General features: G+C 47.1%; 3 protein-coding genes across 5 annotated transcripts in view; all 3 read right to left on the bottom strand.

The window, feature by feature from the left end:
- Window positions 1–4,301, bottom strand: part of USP4 (ubiquitin specific peptidase 4) — a 39,369-nt gene extending 35,068 nt beyond the window's left edge. Inside the window, exons 1-2 of one of the 3 annotated variants that reach the window (XM_018066632.1) lie at window positions 4,127–4,301; window positions 2,114–2,241 (exon numbers count right to left, since the gene is read on the bottom strand). In XM_018066632.1, the coding sequence (XP_017922121.1) occupies window positions 2,114–2,241; window positions 4,127–4,227 (229 nt within the window). In that variant the 5' untranslated portion in view covers window positions 4,228–4,301. Of the gene's footprint in view, window positions 1–2,113; window positions 2,242–3,656; window positions 3,679–4,126 lie in introns of those variants that run through there. The other 2 variants (XM_018066633.1, XM_018066634.1) reach the window with 2 other exon arrangements.
- Window positions 12,971–14,141, bottom strand: GPX1 (glutathione peroxidase 1). The gene is made up of 2 exons (XM_005695962.3): window positions 13,792–14,141; window positions 12,971–13,530 (listed from the first exon to the last, which is right to left on the bottom strand). Exons 1-2 carry the CDS (start codon window positions 14,050–14,052, stop codon window positions 13,174–13,176), a joined length of 618 nt encoding a protein of 205 aa, XP_005696019.2. The 5' UTR covers window positions 14,053–14,141; the 3' UTR covers window positions 12,971–13,173.
- The window catches only part of RHOA (ras homolog family member A), a 49,896-nt gene continuing 43,584 nt past the window's right edge, over window positions 15,658–21,969 (bottom strand). The window contains 3 exon segments of the mRNA NM_001286443.1: window positions 15,658–16,432; window positions 16,975–17,105; window positions 20,791–20,911. Coding sequence (NP_001273372.1) covers window positions 16,259–16,432; window positions 16,975–17,105; window positions 20,791–20,911 — 426 coding nt within the window. The 3' untranslated portion in view covers window positions 15,658–16,258.

Genomic DNA, 21,969 nt, shown 5'->3' with positions numbered 1-21,969 from the left:
TATGCGTATTTCACCATAATTTAAAAGGAAAAAAAAGAAGTGGCTCCTCACTGATGAGCCAACTGTTTTCCACGCAGCTCTGGCACAATTATTCACACTAACAGATCAAACGTTTTCTATTCAGCAACAGAAGGATGATCCAGGAGGAGTACTTGAAACAAAAGCTTCACACCTCAACTCCAAGGTGTTCTCTGATTTGCAAATTAAAACTTACAAAGGTTCTTCACCAATCTTACTTGGAGACATATACCTTCTTCATTTCTAACACTAAAACTATGCAGGTCTGGCTACCCATGCTGTGCCCAACAGCAGCCACAGACCTTTAAAGGTGGGAAAGGAGCCAAGAGCTTTTAGCATCATTAACCCCAAGTTCATCAGTTCTACAGGGCTTTCTCCTCTGAGGCTCAGTGACGATTTACTCAAACATGTCATTCTTATGACACTCAAGGGCAAACACAGGAACTTAACTGGAATTTTCAATACAGTTCACCATTTTTACTTAAAACTGAATCAGTCAAAGGGCATCATAGTAAAAAGCACACAGGGGTTTTGCAATAAGGACTCAGCCTTTGCAAATTTCTTCAACAGAGCAAATAAACGGGAAAAAATGAGAGCACAACTTGGTCTTGGTTTAAGGATTTCATCAGATATACAGGAGGGGCAGAAGTGGAAAATGAGAGAGGAAATGAGCAGACTACATTAGTGAGGATGTGCCCTACCCACTCCTTCCCACTCCTTCAAGAGCCCCTTCTAGGCAACTCCCATGACTGTAGGTGGCAGGCAGCCAGACTGGGACTGGCAGGTGACTGAGAGTCCAAGAGCTAAGAGGGCGGCCCTCATTGGCTAGAGATAGGCCATTCCTGCTCTGTCAATGTTCCAGGGTCTGAACGGAATGTACTTCTCGCCTCCCAAGCACACAACAAATGTTTCCAACCTAATCCAGTGACATTGAATTGAAAGACAACAGAAGAAATGCTTGCCCTCAGCTGAAGGTCATACCAAATAACTTGAAGGGCCCTCCAGCTCTAGGATTCTCGACATCAACACTATTAAGAGCCTTAAGTGGGGTGGGAGGTGGGAGGGAGGTTCAAAGGGGAGGGGACATAAGTATACTTGTGGCTGATTCATGCTGATGTATGGCAGAAACTGATACAATATTATAAAGCAGTATCTTTCAAATAAAAAAATTTTTTTTTAAAGCCTTAAGAATTCTCCTTCTCAAATAAAGATGGAAATGAACAAAGTGCAAATACAGTACAATGATCCTTTGGGGCAGGAAGAAAAGCCTGTAACACTATTATGTCATTCATATCTCCCAGAAAACAAGGTATACACTGAAGGACCGCTCGTTTTTTTAAAACACCCAGGACAGTGTTAGGTGTCTGAATCAAGCCTCATGCACTGTCTGCCTTCCTGCTGCCTTGACTGTGGGCCCAGGCAACAGATCATCTCTGTCATGCTTGCATGGGAGTCTAAAAGCAAGGCAGAAAAAAGGCCCAGGAAAGGCCAACTGCCGTTTCTATGCATCCAAAGGCGCAAGCCAAGCTCAGCCATGTCACACTTCACTTTGTCAGTCACCTCTTCCATAAGGAGCTGGTCTGTGTTCGCACCTCTACCAACCTTCCACCTCCCCTCACACTACTGTGACAAACATGGCCACCACAGCAATGCCTGATCAATGTGGTCAGCTCTACAATTTGTCCCACTGCAAAGGTAACACAGAAAATTCTGGTTCCTAAATTTCAGATTCCAGATGCAGTTTCAAAATAATATCTTATTTCTTTCCATTCAATATGGTAATCTCGAATCTCTAGCAGAACTTGAAAAAAAGAAACGATAAAGAGGGACAGACAGACATTTCTTCAGACATTCCTAAGACATTTCTGCTTTTACTAAAAGGAGTTAATTCAGGAAAAAAGCAGCTTCACCTCTCTGTAAGGGCCTGCAAACACTTCTGCTATAGACCCAAGTCAAGGCCCCTTGTTTCTATCCTCTCACAGTAGGAAAGTCAGGTTCATGATACCCATGGCAGAGATAAACACAACCTCAGGCCACCATGACCTCAGTTTACCCAAGTGGACATTTCAGTTAGAAAAGTAACAGGATACTGTACCTGAAAAGAGTCCGGAGTTATCTATCGGGCCAGGATACAGATTATGTTCACCCACATTGTACATATCCCAGCTGTCGAAGCCCACATACTTCTTCCACTGCTTGAACCACCGGCTGTCAATAAGATACCTAGAGAGAGACAAAAATGGACTGTACCCGAAAACCTGAGGTTGTACGTTACTGCAGCTGGGTCCTTCCACTTAGGGAACAAGCAATCCCTGCTAAAAAAACACACTCTCAAGAGTTCGAGCAGGGCCAGGCCCTCCTGGGCCTGGAACAAAAAGCCTAGCCCAGGGGATGCATTGACTAAGTGAAATGGCTGTTAAAAGAATAAGTAAAAGGAAGGAAATGGCTAGCTTCAAAAATGCTTGTTTAAAGAAATTCTTTCTATGGGGAAAACCTTATTTGCTAATGACCATGTCATTAATTTCATAATGATCTTTACAGAGATCTTTATCCAGGCAGTTTGGATACACTGGTTTGCTTCATGTGAAGAGCATTAAACCAATTTTCTTTCTAAAAATAAGATAACAACATAACACACTTCAGTTTTCCTTTGAGGACCAAACATGTGTGTGTGTATATATATGTTTATATACACACACGTGTACATATATACATACAACGTCGTGGTGTGTTTATCTTATCAAAAAGCATTATGTTGACCTGGTTATATTTTAAAAGTATCATCATGCTGTTTTATTAATACAATTAAGACAGAAGGAGGGGGTGGGGGACATTCCCACTGGTCCAGCGGCTAAGACTCTGAGCTCCCAATGCAAGGGGGCCTGGGTTCAATCCCTAATCAGGGAACTAGATCCCACATGCAGCAACCAAGACCCAGAGCAGCCAAAATAAATGAATACAAATTAAGAATTTAAAAAAAAAGGAGGGCGAAACCTCTGTAGGGGAACAAAGCATAACAATTACATTGGTGAATCCTTCAAATTTTATAACCAACAAACTTCAGAGGAGACCAGCCAGCTTCCCAGAGGCCACAAGGATCCATAAATATATCCACATCTCTAAAATGCTCTTTTCTCTCCGAACACTTTCACTGTGTGATTTTAGTCTATCCGAAACCTCCTCTGCTTCTGCTGACTATTCTTCATGTGTCACCATGATTCCGGATATCAAGTACTTCTGCCTGCTCTGCCTATCACAGCTGGCCAGCTCAAGGACACTGTAACGACTGAATTCCTAGTTTCTCTTCCCTGCTCAATTTCTCTGTCACTGTAATACAGCCATTATCACCACCACCATCGTTTCTTAAAAGAGGGTTGCTCAACCACATTCAGTGCAACGTCAAGCTCCAGTTTCTGTTTCCACACAATAATACCACCCAGGAATCTCTTCACTAATGGAAGTACTGTCCCTATTACTAGATAATTTATTAAGAAAAACTAACTCAGACTTGCTAATCTTTTCAGTTAGGCTCTAGGCTAATCCGCCTCTTTCACTTCGAAACGCTGCTGCCACCAATTATTTTTAACATTTGCTACCAAAATAACCTGGGACTCTCAGACAATTGTTCAGCTACTGACCTTGACGTCTGTCGAACAGCTTACAAGTTACAGAGTATCTACTTCTTATCTACACCTCAAGCAACTGAAAGCGAGGGCACCAAATATCGCTAACTTGTTCTTAAAAATAAGAAGCCAGGGTCTGTGAGGTGTGGACGTCTTCGCCCAAAATCACAAAGTGAATCCTCAAAGGTAAAGGACTCTCCTCAACCGCAAGGTCCCTGGGAGTACTCCCCTTCTTTCCATCTCGTAGCCCCAGCCTCCGCCGGATACGCCCCCTCAGGCTTCAAGAAGGCCGGACGACCCTCAGCTCCACCCACACTTTCATCCAGCGCTCCCTTCCCTAAGGGGCGGGAGTCCAGCCACTCTCTGAGAGTCACCAACATCTCCCCTGGCCAGCCTCTGGCCAAGCCGGGAAAGAGGGGCCGGGCCTGAGCACCCGAGCGCCGGCCCCTGGCCCAGTGGGGCAGAAAGGCGGGCCCGGCGCTCACCACTGCGCCCCTCGCTGGAGCGTGGTCCTCATCAAGGCCCCGAGCTCGGATTTCTGGGTCTCCGCATCCGGTCGCTCACGGTACTCTCCACCTTCCGCCATCTCGTCCGCCGCCCCAGCCCAGCCGGCCCGGACATCCGCTTCGCGCACAGCGTGCTGTGGACCGCGCCCACGCGCGCACGCACGCACGCACGTGCGCGCACTCAAGCCCCTCCTCGTGCGGCGGCCGGGGGCGCCGTCCCGCCCCTTGCTATCCCCCACCCCCAACGGAGCACCACCCCGCCTCCTCCCGCGCATGCGCGGTGGAGCCGGGAGCGGGGCCGGAAGAGGAGGCGGGCGTCGGGAAAGAGAGGCAGTGTTCTTAGCCAGGCAGGCGTCTGGGAGCCGGCGCCGTCCGGCACACCTTTCTGAGTCCAGCCCGGCGATCTCGAGGAGTCAGACCACAGGCCCCACGACCCCTCGGGTACCTCTTCTGGCCTGCGGGGTCATCCTGGCCTTAAATCGACGCAGCGCCAGATGCGATGAGTCCTGAAACTAGATTTTCTTGTTTTCACTCCAGCCATTCCACTTTCAGCGGAGACCTCAGGCGAGCGTTTAGCTGCCCAGACGTGAACTCCTGATCCCTGTCCGGCAGGCCCTGCGGGAATATTCGCAATCATCTCTTTCTGAACCCCAGAATCACCTGGCCCAGGCCGAATTCCACAAGCCCTCCAGTGAGCTAATTACTTTATTGGGCAGGCAAGCAGCCACAGGGGGGCGATAGCAATGGGGGTGGAAGGAGCGAGCGGTCAAAGTACATTCTCCACATCAGGTACCCAGGCTGCTGCTTTGTTGTTGCAACAAAGTACAATAGCCTGAACACCTTATGGCTCTCACTTGACCGTGTGTACAAGAAACACAGCCCTCCTTCTGGAGGGCTAGACTATATGTGTCTAGCAGCTCCTGCCCTCAGAAAAATTAGACAAATATGACTCAGTACCTGCCTTATCCAGTGATCCCCATTTTTTTTTTTAGTTCTACCAGTTTATTGCTACCAACCCATCACCCTCCACCCTCATACACACATGCTCAGTCGTGTAACCCCATGGACTGCAGCCCGCCAGCCTCCTCTGTCCATGGACTTTTCCAGGCAAGAATACTGGAGTGGGTTGCCATTTCCTTCTCCAGATCCCCATTTTTTAATGCACCAGGGACCTATTTCGTGAAAGAACTTTTTTCTTGAGGTGGGGGGGTTGGGTGGTTTTGGGGAGGATTCAAGCGCATTACGTTTCTTGTGCTCTTTATTAATTTTACACCAACTCCACCTCAGACGGTCAGACATTAGATCGCAGAGGATGAAGACCCCTGCTTTACCCAGTCTAATAGAGGAGAGGAGCTATTCCACAAATAAGCCCAGCACCAAGTCAAGCAGTGTGTGATAAGCACCGTTAAAGGGTATAAATCAAAGACTGTAGACCCCAAGCTGTGAAACAGAGCGTTTCACTTGAGAACCTTTTGAGCGTGATCTTGAAAGCATAGAAATGATGGTGCATGTTAAAGGAGAGTAGACTAAAGGGGTTAAAGGAAATTTCTGGAACAAGCAGGGAAAATCATAGAGTGAAGATTAGGCCAGTTGAGCTGGACACAGACTACTGAAAGGGCCCCAGATCTATGGCTAGAAGGGAGGCTGGTCCCATATATCCTGCATACACATATTGTAGGAGGTTTGAGAGCAGAGAGAAATAGCTGAGGGTACTTTACACAGAGGTACAGCCCACAGACCTACTAAGAACCCTTTGGAAAGATGTCTGAAGAGAGAAAAAAACAGGTGCAGAAGAGAGAACTGTCCTGGTGAAGTTGAGGTAGGTCATTTGAACAGATTTACCACTTTTTTTAGGTTGAGTTTTGGCTTAATATATTAAGCACTATCTGCTAACAGAGGCCTCTTGGCAGCTGGGTAGATAGTGGGTTAAGGTAATTTGGAATTAAAACTGCCTTGAGGGACTTCCTTTGTGGTCCCATGGTTAAGACTTTGAATTCCCAATGCAGGGGGACCAGGTTCAATCCCTAATCAGGGAACTACATGCCACATGCCACAACTAAGACCAGTAGCAGCCAAATAAATAATAATTAAAAAAAAACACCTTGAATAACTACATAGCAGTTAATCCCATGTACATACAGTTAGTATCAAATGATGATAATTCTGCATCTCGATCCTGACACCCCAAGTACCCTTCTGTGGAAGTTCTTTTAAATTGTTAAAATTGTTATTGAACCAGAACCACTGCTTTTAGTCCTATTTATGGAAAATGAAAGCTGGGTTAATGGGCATGACTGAACCTACATTACAGTGTCTGCTTCCCTCTTTTTTTAGCAGTTCCTCCTATACCATTTATGGCATGGGCCAGATTCTTAAGGAAGTAGGACAAGGCAGCACCAGTAGAAAGGGGGACAAAACCTAATTATAAAAATGAAAACTGGAATATCTTTTTTGAGCCTGGATCTCTTCAACGCTATTCAATAGCTGTAAAAAAAAAAAAAAAAGTACACTAATTATGAGTAGTTCCTAAAAATTTAAATTCGAATAACCAAGTGTTATAAGTTAAAATGCAGGGTATAAAGTGACACTTCATAATCAAGATCACCATTATTTCTAAAGTTTTCAAACTTACATAGTGAGTTTGATTATTATACGTTAAAAACACAACTAGAAGTCATGAACATCTGCCTGCATGTTCCTGCTATTGTGGGAGTGACCCACGGATTTGGGATGAAAGGAGTTGAGTAATTCAACTCAGGACACACCCTGGCCCCAGGACTGGATTCTCTGTTGGGCCGTTTCCCCTAGGGGAGGGGTTATAGGCCTGGTAGGCCCCTCTGTTGGCCTGGTAACCAAACCTCAGAACTGAACAACTCACCCATTGCCATGGGACCTTGAAGCACAACAACAGGAAGGAAAGCAGGAAAGGGAACTAGAGGGAACAGGCCTGACTGACTGCCTGGTCACACACCCGCGATCTTGGATGGGGATGATCTAATTGAGGCTTTGTAATGTCTGGGTGTGTGAACCTTAAGCTTTATTTGGTTTCCAATCATACAGTTCTTTCCTTAGCTGGTGCTGTGGCTTAATCTAAACCTACTCCCCAGTCACCCTTGATCCACACCTGCCTGGCAGTCACAGAGCACGTGTGACTGTATTCACAAATATTGAGCACCTTTTGATTAGAGGTGGCATCAGGAGAGAAATATTTTTTGTTTCCTGCTTGCCTGTGCTTTTTTAGCTTACCTGGGGACAGTGGAAAAGCAAAAGGCTCTAGAGATACATTTTAGAAGAATTAAATGTCTTATCAGGACACTATCACCTCTGTGGTAAAAGGGGTAGGTTTACTGGGGGAGGGTGACGTTTCCAGGGTGGCTCAGTGGTAAAGGATATGCCTACCAGTACAGGAGATGTGGGAGACATGGGTTCCACCCCTGGGTTGGGAGGATCTCCTGGAAGAGGAAATGGTAACCCACTCCGGTATCCTTGCCTGGAAAATTCCATGGGCAGAGGAGCTTGGTGGGCTAGTCCATGGGGGTCACAAATCGTTGGACACAACTGAGCAACTGAACACATACACCGAGGGAGGTAACGGAGGCAAAAAACTGAAGGAATCTCATGGAGAGTATGTGGGGTCATTTTTTCCCATGTTGGAGACTCATGCTGTTGCACAGATTACATTCTGTTTATGCCCCTGTCAATAGGCAGCCTTGATTGGGCAAGGAAGGTGTTGCACCCTGGGCCTGGGTGTGGCAGTGCCTTCTCTTCCTGCTTGAATTCTGTTACCATCAACATCTGAACCTTAAAAAAGTATTTAGGTATTAATTGTGTGTGTTGTTTGCCCTTTGCACAGAGCAAATTCTCAGTAAGCATTTCTTGGGTGAATGAATGAAAGAATTATCCATAAAAATAAAAAATAAAATAAAAATTGCAACTGAGAAAAAAAAAAAAGAATTATCCAGATAGTAGTCATTTTTCCTTTGAGTAATAATCTATTATGTACTCACAGCCCCTACCCTTCAGGGGTTCACAGCCAGCGTGGCTGGGGAAGATGTTTTCACGTGTAATTATAGTTCATTGTGTGATAAAAGAGCTAGGGGGGAAAAAATGCTAGGGGAACATGGAGGGTGATGCTGTAGACACTTGCCTAGGAAGAAAAGAATGTAATACAAGCAACTGGTGTAGGAAACAAAGATAATATCCCTCCTGGCCTCTGAGGATGCATAGTGGGTCTGCCAAGAAATCCTCAGGGGCCAGGGCTTCTTTATTTTTCATTAAAAAAATTTTTTTAGAGAGCTTAGGAATAGGCTATTTTATTTATTCTTTGAATCACACCTTGGGGCATGTTGGATCTTAATTCCCTGATCAGTGATGGATCGAACCTACACCACCTGCATTGGAACAACAGAGTCTTAACCACTAGAGACCGCTAGGGAAGTCCCAGACCAGGGCTTCTTTAGATTCATACACAGATACACAGGCACAGTCACAAGCTGGGGACAGAGGCTGGGGCAACAGATACGCAGGACTGTAGGACGCCATCCGAGGTGGGCTGCACATGTGCCTGGATACTGCCTGACTAGGCAGTTGGATTAAGTGAGCCTGTTCTTTGGTGTCCTGGTCTCCTGTCTTGGCCTTGCTGGTCACGGCTACCCTAGACCTGGGAGGGGTGCTGGGAATAGGATTTCTGTCTGCAGGATGAATGATGGCCAGGCTGCTGGACCTTGGCCCAGTACATCACTGTCATGTCCCATCAGTTTCAATGCTTCTGGATGCAACTTACAGAATACCCACCAGTAAGTGACCCACCTAGCTGGTGATTTTGTTTTTGCTTTTTCACGTGACAGGTCTGGAGCTGAGCTCTTGGGTAGGTCAAAGCTGAAGGATGTCCGATCTCAAGTCGGCTTCCCTGTTACCCTCAGGGCCAGAGCCCATGAGCCCTCACTCCTCGGGCAAGAATCTCTCTCATCTGAGCTCCCGCTTCCCAGTCCAGCAGTTCCCGCTGCCCAGTAACTTGCTGACCAGTGCCAGCTGGGTTTTATTTACATGCCGGCACAGGTGTCACACCTCTATGAAAGCACGCTCTTCCAGCCAATTTGGAGTACTCTGACCTGGATCCCTGTCCATTCTTTATAAATCCATGCCATGGATGGATTTATTTCTCCTGGGGAAATTGTTAGCCAGTGTTTTTCACTCAGTATTACCCTAAAGTTAAAACTTAATGAGAGGGACTTGCCTGGTGGTCCAGTGGTTAAGACTCTGTGCTTCCAATTCAGGGGACACAGGTTGGATCCCTAATCTGGGAACTAAGATCCTGCATGCTGCAGGGTGCGCCCCCCCCCAAAAAAAAATATATGAGAAAAGATTGATCGGGCCAGGAATGCCTCTCTGAAAGTAAACTTGTTTTAAGTGTTGTTCGTGGAACTCCATGGAGACCGAAGAAGGAAGTCATCTGATAAAGGGCTAATTGTGCAAGAAGGGCCTGACCAAATGGGTCGTATCAGATTTTGTTTTTTCAGCTTTGTTGAGGTATAGTTGACAAAGAAATCTGTAAACTATTTACTGTGTACGTAATGATGCAATATACACATAACATGATTTACCAGATTTAATGTTTAGAAAAAGTTTAGCCTTTCTAGAAGAGCGTCTGAAATGGAGGTTTCTGAACCGGTTGCGTAACAGCAGGGCCCAGCCCTTCTCAGAAGACCTGTGGACTCAGTTCTGCTGCCTGCTCCCAGATCAGGCAGTGTCCCAGAGGCGGTACTACCAAAGGCCAGGACCTCAGGCAGACTCCCTGGGATTCCTTCACTTTTACTTGTTAATTTGAGCTGCTGATTCACAATGGGGTGGAGTGGGTGCAGGTCCCAGCCAGTAGCAGTAGGGTGATGTGTGTTTTTGGGGAAGAGGTCTAGTTTATGCGAAGGAAGATGAACCCTTAACGGGGCTTTACTTTAGACTGAGTCTTCCTGAAAAAGAGAGAGTTGGAAAAGAGAGTTAAAGGAGGCAGGCAACTTCCAAGTCTGAGGACGAGTAGTCACCAGCTAGTGTCAGCTACATGGGGATCTCAGAAGTTCCTTTCTCTTAGAGCTTGAGGCATAAACTAAAGAAGAAGAAAAAAAAGTGGGTGATGAGGGATGAGTCACTGGGCACCCAGACTCTCACCCTCTGGGGTGAGACAAGTCACTCACAGATGTCATCGAGTCTTGGTTCTAAGAGGGGCACAGATAGGGTGGGGTCTAAATGGGCAACAGAACTCGGCCTTTGGTCACCTCAGAGGGGACTCAAAATCTGAGGTGGAAGGGATTTCCCTGGCAGTTTAGTGGTGAAGACTCTGTGTTTCCAATGGAACGCAGGTTTCATCCCAGGTTGGGCAACTAAGATCCCACACGCTGTGTGGAGCAGACAAAAAGTGAAAAAAAAAAAAGCTGAGTTAGAGAGGCCCTGAAGCCAGAGGGAGGTGGTAGGCCTGTTGATGATGGAGGGAGAGGGAGCCAGAACAGTTACTGCCCTTAATGAACTAAGGGCAGACGGAGGGGGAAAACAGCAGCAAAGCTTTCTGCTTAGGGTTGGAAGAGTTCTTCAGAGTTGATTCCAACACAGCAGGGACTTGAGTCACCGATGTGACCATGAACACTGGGACCCCAGAATCTCTGGACCACATTCTGGACTGATAGCAAAGTATTTGAGTGCTTGTCTGTCCAAACAGAAGCTTCATTGCAGTGCTCACTTTGGGAGCACATATACTCCAGTTGCAATGATAAGAGATTAGCATGACCTTGTGCAAGGATGACATACAAATTCGAGACGTGGTCCGTATTTAAAAAAAAAATAATTGAAGAAGCAGCTTCACTGTGTACAGCCCTGCAGAGTCCCTTGTACAGTGATAGGAAGTGGCTGCAGATCTGTCTGTCTCAAGAGATTACTGACAGCAGGGACCACAGATGTAGGGGCTGAAACTGAGCCACACCTGGGAAATGGCAGCTGGCCTCCAAGATATGCCCGGCCCTGAGCCTGGCCTTGAAATTGCAACTGCTGGGCAGGGTCAGAGCAACCGTGTACTCTGCTGACTACCTGAGCGGCAGCAACCAGTAAGCACAGCTTCAGAGCAGACGGAAGCGCTGGGTAGACCTATGCAGAGATCTAGCAGTGTTCTGGGGAAAGTTATATCGCATGAGCTGCCAACTGTGTAGACTTGTATGGTCCTAACACCTGGAGAAGCTGTTACCATAAACAGGACTTGCTGCCTGATGGGCATAGAAGCCAATACTGCGGCACCTAACCTACTTCTTTTATGTGTCTGCACTGGATCTTGGTTGTGGCACATGGGATCCTTACTAGCACCTGGGTTCTAGTTCCCTGACCAGAGATCGAACACTGGCTCCCAAGTTGGGAGCTTGGAGTCTTAGCCACTGAAACACTAGGGAAGTCTCTGGCACCCAGAAGAGTTTTACTGGGAGGTGACCTTAACTGGGAGGTCAATGGGCAAGGACTCAGGAGGCAAGACTGTCAAATCTCTCTCCCTAATCCAAAATCACTGCAAATGATGACTGCAGCCATGAAAAGTTATGACCAACCTAGACAGCATATTAAAAAGCAGAGATATTACCTTGTCAACAAAGGTCCATCTAGTCAAAGCTATGGTTTTTCCAATAGTCATGTATGGATATGAGAGTTGGATTATAAAGCTGGGTGCAGAATTGATGCTTTTAAACTGTGGTATTGGAGAAGACTCTTGAGTCACTTGGACTGCAAGGAGATCCAACCAATCCATCCTAAAGGAAATCAGTCCTGAATATTCACTGGAAGGACTGATGCTGAGGCTGAAACTCCAATACTCTGGCCACCTGATGCAAAGAACTGACTCATTGGAAAAGACCCTGATGCTGGGAAAGATTGAAGGTGGAAGAGGAGGGGACGACAGAGGATGAGATGGTTGGATGGCGTGACCGACCCGATGGATGAGTTTGAGTAAACTCTGGCAGTTGCTGATGGACAAGGAGTCCTAGCAATGCTGCAGTCCATGGGGTCGCAAAGAGTTGGACAGGACTGAACTGAATTCAATCTGGAGTTTGATCAAACTTTACTGGGTTAGGGGAGGATGGGTTAGTGTGCGGAAGCGCTAGTGTGGCAGGTTTTGATTGGAGGGCATTAGAACTTGGCCATTTAAGGTCAATGGACCTTCCTAGACAATGGACCTTTCACTTTTCAAAGTGTTCCAGTGTTCAGGTTATGGTTATGTCCAGGTTCTTTTGATTCTATGTCAGGGAGGAGGGGTGGAGGTGGAGAAACTTGATTCCAGGCATGACTAGAGGTTAAAATTTTTCTCCTCTGCACATGCTCTGGGCTGCATTTGTGGTTTCCTTCTGTTGTCTCTGAAGAACAACTCACTATCTTGGTATCAACAGAGGAGGGCCAGTTTGGGCTGGCTCTGCAGTTACAAGGCCACAAACTAAACAAATGTGAATGGGAGCCCAGGGTGTTATTTGTGAAGGTCATATTCAGAAAGGAGAAGCATAACTACTGGGAGGGGGTTAGGCAGTTTCAGCCCTTGACTCATCTTCCTCTTTTTTAAATAAAGACTTTCTTTTGTAACAGGGCCTCAGGATGGCCCTGCTGCATGTCCTGGCAGAGGGAGAAATGCTGGGAGAGGAGCCTGGATTCCCACAAAGGAAAGAGTGGATTCCACTGCAGACAAAGTGTTGGAATATTCATGTTTGGCTAGGTAAGGCCAGCCAAGAAATGGGGGCTTAAGCTCCCAGCCCTACGACAAGGAGATTAGTATGAAAGGTGTCCCCCGCTGACAATGACACAGGACACACACAGTTCTGCTCACATCTGGCACTTTTATTCATGAGGAGCTGTGGTCTGGGAAAGGGGAGGCTGGGATGGACAGGACCAGCGCCCACCTCAGGGGATTTTCCTGGACATCAGGCATTCCTCCACGTAGGTTTAGAGGGAACACCTTCATGGGCAAAATCCCCGGAGAGCAGTGCTGACCGCCAAGCAGCAAGGGTGAGAGGAGCACCCTAGGCAGAGGCCCCCTGGGACAGCAGGGTTTCAATGTCAGGCTCGATGTCGATGGTCAGAAAGCGGCGGCTGTACCTGCGCACGGGCACACCGTCTGGGCCCACCAGGAACTTCTCGAAGTTCCAGGAGACGTCGTTGCGGCACACCGGGGACCACGTGATGAACTTAGGGTCGGTCATGAGAGCAGTGGCGTCGTCACTTGGCGTGGGCAGAGTCTCCCGAAGGAAGGCGAAGAGCGGATGCGCCTTCTCGCCATTGACCTCGCACTTTTCGAAGAGCATGAAATTGGGCTCGAACCCACCGCCTGGTCGGACGTACTTCAGGCAATTCAGGATCTCCTCGTTCTTGGCATTTTCCTGCGAGAGGGGAGAGCAGCTGGGAACCAGGGATGCGAGGAGGAAGGGAAGCCTAACCGCAAACCTGGAGTTTTCCATGAGTCACCCGACCGTGACCTTTCTTGCGTAACTCCAGGGTGGATTTGAACCTCAGCCGGGAAAAGCGTCGGAGGGCTGCGAGCCGAAGGCCCGCCTCTCCGCGCCGTGGGGCCCGGCAGAGCACCAGCGGCCGCTCCTAACCCGGGTAGCACGCCCACCCCCGCTCCGCCCGGTTAGGCGCACCTGATGCCCAAACTGGTTGCACGGGAAGCCGAGTACCACCAGGCCCCGGGGTCCGAGGCGCCGCTGCAGGTCATTCATCTGGGTGTAGTCCCGCACCGTTGTGCCTCAGAGCGATGCTACGTTCTCAATGAGCAGCACCTTGCCCCGCAGGGAGGCCAGTTGGAAGGGCTCCCCACCCGCCAGAGGACGCGCGGAGAAGGCGTACACCGTGCGCGGGGCCGCCGCCGCCAGGGCGGCCGCCGAGCGCTGAGCGGCGCACATGGTATGAGATCCAAATTGAGAGTAGTGAGGCGCGGACTCGAAGAACAAGGAGGGGGACGGGATGCGCCTGCTTTTAAAAGGCGGGCGACCGGGGGTCACGTGGTGCAGGCACTTTTCCGGCCGCGGCTCCTCCCTCTGGGTCCCGCCTCATCCGGCCTCCTCCGGCCCCCAGCTGCGGGCCCACGGGGCGGGAGGGTGCGGCCGGGCCGGATGCGGACACCGCCCAGACCGTGAGGAGGCGCGGGCGTTTTTGGTCCAGCCCAGGGAGTGCAGCGGCGGCACTGCGGTAGTTGCCCGAATGATTCCCGCCCAGGGCCCAGACGGGTTCTGGATTCTTTCTCAGTGGTTCTTCAGGGATTGGACCTGGTCCAGGGAGGGTGACCAGCAACAGGAGCGTGTGCCGTCTGTGGCTGCACAGCCCACCCCGCCTGTGCCTGTGCCGTATCGCTGCAGTTGGCAGCAGCTGCCAACGCAGTCCGGGAGCTTCTGAGGTTAAATTGGAGGAGGGTGGGCAGTGCTGCGGAGAAGGGGGCAGGCAGTCAGGGATGGACTGCAAAAGCCAGCTTTCTCATATCCTTGCATTCTGGCGCTGCTCTAGACTGTGCTCTCATCCTAACCTCCGGTTTCTAGCCTACTTTGGCACCCCCAGCGCAGCACTGCCTTTACACAGGGTTTCTGGGGTCACTGTTCAGGCCCTGTTCCAGACTCCTGGAGGGGAGCCCAAAAGCATGCAGGGCCAAGGAGACTAAAGTGGATTTCAGCCCATCATACCTACTCAACTTCATCTGGAGCTCAGGCTTGCCAGTAAAAGACACTGAGAATGGACAGGCAGTAAGAAGAGGAAAATATCACACTCCTGAGATTTGTCTGGAAGAATGACTGCTTGGAATACCTACTCCTCAGTAGGCTGTAATCCCTACTCCACCCCACTCTAAACTTGAATGTGACAAAATACTCATTTCCACCTCCTTGGCTGAAGTCAGGTTAGTGCTAGTTTTGGGGAGTGGATAGGCAAGCTGGTACTTTGCCCCCTGAAGGAAAGGTGAGCTAGGCAGAATTCATCCCCCCATTCCCAACCCTGGAGAGAGCAACACAAACACCAGGATACAGGAAGTTTAGAAAACTGCCTTTATTCTATTAGTAGTTGGAAAAATTAACTGGTACAGAAAAAAAGTTTAGTCAGCTGGAGAGGAGAGAGAAACTGAGCGCCGCCCAAGAGAACTGGTGGCTCCTCTGGGAGGGAACCTGGATACAGTGAGAAGAAAGAGCACTGTGAACTATAGAGCCAGACCCTGCAGTCCAGGTGAGACAGGTTATGCCACCTGAGTGTCTAAGTGCCTCAGTCAGAAGACTGAATTCCTACTTACTTAGCCCAGCTCTGGGGAAGGGGGTACTGGAACATGTGGGGCCGAAATGGGGGGACATGGCCATCTTTTATCCGAGAAACTGACAAAACGGGAATTTAAAAAATGAATTTTCCATCTGACTTTATTTTCAAATACACTTTCTTTAAAAAAAAAAAAAAAAAACCAATACACTTTCTGTGAAGATGACAAATATCAGTATTAGGAAATCCAATTATACAAAAAATACTACATCTAGTCTGGGGTAGATATATTTATTTTTGGTAACATACATTAAGCGGCACTAATTACACAGTAACTATAAGGTAACTAACATGAAACCACAGAACTGTAACTTTACCACAGCTGCGTGGACTTGGGCCTTTCTGGCTGAGCACATTTTCAAAAAACTGGATAGCCACTCAGAGCTATGCCAATGAAATCTGTTAAAAGGAGTAAAGCTCTGAAGTGGTGACTCACCAGAGTACCTTGCAGCTGATAGATGACAGACAGGACATGTTAGTTATAAAGTAGTTACAGCTTAATTCACAAAAGTTACCAACAGTTTCTCTTTCTAGAAAGAAGCAAGAAGTTAAGAAATTCCTTGAATTAGCGCCTGGTGTGTCAGGTGGGAGTGCAGAGGAGGGCTGTTAAGAGCAGTGTCAGAAGGACCCTGGTGGGTCAGGTGGGTTGGACATCATTAATAATCATGGTTGGCTTCTAAATACTGGTAGCAAGATGACTTCTGATTTGTAATCTTAGGTAAATTATAGATAAATGAAAAAGGCCAGTAATCATACACTAAGATTAATAAACAGCACTTCAAAATTAACCGCATGAGGGCTGTGCTTGCAGCAGGGGTTTCACAAGACAAGGCACCCAGATTTTTTCTTCCCACGTCTGGCTTGCAGAGCAGCTCTCGTGGCCATTTCAAAAACCTCCCTCACTCCATCTTTGGTCTTTGCTGAACACTCCATGTACCCAAAAGCACCAATCCTGTTTGCCATATCTCTGCCTTCTTCGGGTTTTACTGGCTCCTAGCAAAGAGAAGAGAGTGCTTTTAGTTAACAGTGTTACATATAGTAAATAGGTATAGAGTATTTAAACTCTGCTAAAAGACTTCAGAAGCCAAGGTGTCACCCCCATCACTTTATTTTTTTTTTTATTTTTATTTTTTTCCCCCATCACTTTAAAAAGGCTATTAGGGGCTCTCTGTTTGGACTCCCAGGTTGCCTGATCCTTCAGTTGCCACCAATTTATCTCTAGCCTCATGTATACGAAGGTAATAACTGGACAGGGAGATTCAGAGCCTGATAAAGCTTCTGCATTTGACACACTGACTACTGCTGTGATCCCTTCTCAGGGAGGCAATCTGCACAAGAGAGGTCCCATCTTACAGGATTAGGGAGCCTTAGGGACCCTCTGTGCAGGCCCCAGTCCATGAGGGACAGAGAAAGGCTTCTGGGACTCTCTCTGAAACAGCCTGGCCTATGCGGATTTCTGCCTCGTTCCCTCAATCTCCTATCATGGGTCCTGGGTCCGCAGTGCTACAGAAGACAGAGCCCCACCCCAGACCCACCTGCTTCATCTTGGCCAGCTCCCGCCTTGTGTGCTCGTCGTTTCGAAGATCCTTCTTGTTCCCAACCAGGATGATGGGCACGTTGGGACAGAAATGCTTGACTTCCGGAGTCCATTTTTCTGGGATGTTTTCTGAAAGCAGCAAAATGCACATAATTTGGGGATACATATAATTCTATCTTGAAGAATCTCCAGAAGCCCCAGTTAAATTGTGAAGACATGTTGGACATATAATGGAATTTCACTAGTTTCGAAACCACGAAAAAGGCAAAAGCTAACCCTCTTTCTCTTAAGCACAGAATCACCAGCTTTTCTCAGTCATACCAAGGAGCTCATCTCCTCTGGAGGTGGTGCCAGGTGAAGGCTACAGAGGAGCAAAGGATTCAGAACATGGGGTGGCTCCACAACGGTGCCCCCTGCCCCACCGGCCATCCACGTCACTGTTGGATGATTCTGACCACAGCTTACAGAAGGAGTCCCCATTCTGCGCCTACAGCTAGTCCAAGGTTCACACACTTTCTCTACACCTTACTCCATGGGCCTTCAGGATGACCTACCCTTGGGTTACTGGAATTTCAAAGGGCTTCAGTGGCTTCTGAAAATGAATCATAACCAGTTGCAGCTTCTTGCCGATACTGTAGTAATTTAGATAAGGTGGCCTGGATTCAACCTCCCACACCCACCACCTTGAGCATCTCAGAGTCAGGGATGATGTTATAAAATGGAGAAAACCGTAAGACCTCACATAAGGTTATTTTGATTCAATGTGTACAGCATACTTCGTATGATCATTTAAATGGTACTAAACATAATTTGAGACTATGTTTTAGGCGTAAACTGTTCACTCTCTGACTTCAAGACCAAAAGGCAGGAGTTACAATATGGAAAGATGCCCTGCCTTCTGGCTAGAAGGTAGAGAAATTATATGAGTAAGGTCAGAAAACTCAATTCAATGCTCCACTCCTCAGCCCACAAGACAGATACTTTCCTCCTTTGCTATAGCAGCTTCAGTCAATCACTAATGTTACAACTTAAAACTCAAAGCCTTATTCTAGAACAAAGGGGTCCTTAAGAACTGCAGAGCAATAAAGACACAAGGGCCAGCATATCTGACACTGAAGCCCAACAGCCTCGGCACTCAATCTTGCTCTTGGCTCTGCACCCTGTAGTCAGTTTTCAGTGAAGCAGCAACAGTGATCACTTTAAAGAGTAGGTGAGATCACATACCTCTCCTGTGTTCAAACCATCCGAGAGTTCCAATCTCTCATGACCAAAGGAGAGGTCCACACCATTAACCACATGGCTCTGCAACACTCGCTCTCTGTACAGCACACTGGACTTCTTCCTTCCGCCTGCGAGTCTTTTGTTGGCCCCCCTCACCTCTGCTGAGAGGTCTCCTTTTCAGTGAGGCTCCTGACCAGCAGCATGTGGTCATCTTCTAACACTCCATACTACCACAGCCTATCCATTTCCACCACCATGAATGTTGTCATCTTTCCTGCTATCAGATTTAGGTTTTGGCTCTTCTAGAAGCCTCCATCTAGAATACAGGTTCTATAAGTAGGTGCTCAATAATTATTTGCTAAACATACAAAATTATTACTCTAGTAGTCTCCCCACTTCCAGAATCCAGGACATGTAAAATAAAATGAATTGCCTCTCTTATGTTCACTTTTCATGAATAATTTTAAAATTTAATTTTTTTACCTTTTAATTTAGTGATGGCAATCGCCTATAATTGCTCCTACCCTCAAAGTAATCTGATCATATCAGGACACATCACTTTACATAGATTTACAATGGAGTGCTTTGGCTAGAGAAAAGGAATTCTTACCTAGATCCAGAGTCTACTTTTATAAGTCAAGTTTTACTGGAACAGAGAGAGCCAAGCTCATTCATGGATATATTTTTTATTACTGCTTTTGTGCTACAACAGTATAGCTGAGTAGTTATGGCAAATTCAGGAAATGTAGCAGAGAACACACGGCTGACAAGCCTAAACTATTTACTATTTGGCCTTTTACACAGGATCAGCCAACAACAGGGCTGAAACCTGCACACCAACATTCTGATTGCTGATCAAACTTGTTATTCTACACCCAGACTCTGGGCCATGGTCTAATATCCAACCATACATAAAAAGCAAACTGCAACGTTTGGTTGACATTAGCTTTTCATTTTCTTGATATAAACTTTTGAGTTCCCAAGACACATTTTACTGGGGCAAACTACCAGTGAATTCTCTGCTACTCCCTAGCCAAAATAAGAGAACTTTTAAAAGGCTCTTGGCAAAACTAAGGTAATTCAGCTCAGCAAAGGGGTCCTACCTACCTATGACACTCCTGCCAAGACCACCAGTGAAGGCACAGCATCAGCCCCACCCCACCCCCAGGTGTATCTGTACTCCAGAGAGGGAGCTCTATCTGTTTTCTACCTCTGCTTCGTCCCTATAACCTGCCCTCTGGGTGAGGGGATAACAAAAACAAGTCACAGTAAACAGACATAGTAAAAAGCCGAAGATCTCCTTGAGACCAGGAGATACAGTGTTCAAAAAAAAAAGACAGAATAAGAGTAATATTTTGCTCTGAAGGTATTCTTTTCCCTAAAGGATTACACCCTGGACGAGGCGGCAAAGGGTGCACAGTCCTCATTCTTACAGGATTTAGGCAAAGTTCATCATGTGTGTGTTTGAATGGAAGGTGTCCATTTTCTCTCTAAAGTTCAGCCTCAAGGGTCTTCCGAGAGTCCCACCAAAGGAAGCCAGATTAATTTGAAAACAAACTAAAACACAACTGTTGAACCAAAGTGAGACAACTGCAGGCAGTACCCACAGTCTCAGTCCTGGAAGTATCACACAGGAGGCTCCATCTCAACTTGGTTCCTTGGGCTGCATGACGCTGAGCAAACACTGTCATTTACGTGAGTACAAGGAACACACACAAAGGGTCACTCCAACCCCAACCCCCCAGGAACAGCCCAGGCCACCAGCCAGCCCTCAATTGTCATTTGCGTTAATAATGACAGTATCTTTGCCCCACCCACTGCCCTGTTAAAACAGAGCACCACAGCACCAAGCAATACGTTTTATCATGTTGAGTACAAACCGAAAGCAAGTTTTGTTTCAGGCCCCGGTGCTCTGTTTTGCAGAATAAGAGATCAGCATCATTCACACATTTCTTTTTTTCTTTGAAGGAAAGTAGCTTCTGTAACATGTGACCAACTGAGCTAGTGTAATGGTCAGGTTTAAGTCTCTCTCCACTAGCTAAGGGGCTTTATAAAAGGGCTAAAACAGGGCTTTAAAAACACCACTAGGAATCAGCAAATCATCAGCCTAGATGTCGGGAGGCAGCAGGCTCAATATTAAGTACTGAAGAAAGATGTGGACACCCAAATAAAAGCCTTCCCCAAATCTCAGTCCAGAAAATAGCTTTGGGGAATGCCCTGGAGATCCAGTGGTTAGGACTCCGTGCTTTCACTGCTAAGGGCACAGGTTCAATGCCCTGGTCAGAGCATGCTGCATGCCCACCCCCCACCCCTGTCCCCTTTAAAAAAAAGAAAGGAGGGCAAAAAATAGCTTTCTATTTGGAAGTCACCTACTTTACAAGATGAACATGGCAGTCAAGGGAGACCAAAGCTGAAAAGGGATTCAGGGCTCAAGGTCTACAGTCCTGAGACTCTAGGACTCTGGCCACTTATGATCTCCTTCTCTGAAAGTCATGTATGCTTTTCAGCCACTTGATGTCCAGAAAGGACCTGAGAAACCAAAAACTGACCACTACACAGGCACTGACAAACATCAGGCTGCAGGGCTACTCACCTAAACTATCAGGGCTGTCAATGGAGAAACACATCAGTATAACGTCGGTATCCGGGTAGGAGAGAGGCCTCAAGCGATCATAATCTTCCTGCCCAGCTGTGTCCCACAAAGCCAACTCTACCTATGACAGGAAAAAGGAACATAAGAGTGCAGGTAAAAAAAAAAAAAAAAAGAGTGCAGGTTAATCCCACTACTTACTTTCAGAAGAAGTGAAACCACTGTACCTTCAAATGATAGACTGGCCACATAGTAAAATACAAAAATGGTCAGTTTTATTAGTGTCAAGTCAAAACTAATTTTGTAGCTTATAAGTACTTATAAGTACATAAATAACATTCTACAGAGGAAAGAAAGTGAATGAACCATAGACAACATCCCACCAGCTATACAAGGCAAGACAGGGACAAACCAGAACAAGTAACTTTCCTTAATGCAGTCCATAGACAACATCCCACCAGGTATACAAGGCAAGACAGGGACAAACCAGAACAAGTAACTTTCCTTAATACAGTCTCACTCAACCATTTCCTTACCTTGTCTCATCACTTTGCTCCAATGAGGAAACAAGACTGTATTTGAATTGATGGATAAGAAAAGACACCATCCTGGGTGTTGGGCAAGGTCTGAGCTGACAGGAAAGGACTATGGCTCTGCTTTTACTGCTCAAAAAAATGTCTCAATGAAAGCATCACATAGGTAGGGGCTATTCCTTTCACCTTGGGAACCTGTTCACTTTCCAGTGGGAGGAGGGCAGACACCTGGCCTTGGACAGGACTCCAGCACCCCCATGCCTGTCAGGCACTGTACTCAGCCCAGTCACTTCTTACAGTCACAGTGGTTTTTAGCTCTTGTGGCCCAAAGAGTTCTCCCTCCAATGCCTCAAGTAGCCTTCTCCTCCTAACACCTTCAGAGTGTTTCATATTTCAGTATCTAAATATTATTCCTACCTTAAAGCTGATGGCTAATTATTTCTTCCACTTCAACCTCTGCCCCAGGATGTGTCACTCATAACTTCCACAAGTCCCACTGTGCCTCTGTCACTCACATTACCATCAGCTTGGTACAGGAACCCGTTAACACATTGATGCCCAACTCTCACAACTGGGGTGACCTCAGGATGCTCATTCTCTCACAAATCCCACTCCCCTGGCACCCCCACACCTCATGAGCATTCAGACA

The sequence above is a fragment of the Capra hircus genome, chromosome 22 (genome assembly GCF_001704415.2).
Source record: "Capra hircus breed San Clemente chromosome 22, ASM170441v1, whole genome shotgun sequence".
Taxonomy (NCBI): Eukaryota; Metazoa; Chordata; class Mammalia; order Artiodactyla; family Bovidae; genus Capra; species Capra hircus.
Note: the sequence above shows the minus strand (reverse complement) of the source record. Positions and strands in the feature narration are given on the sequence as shown.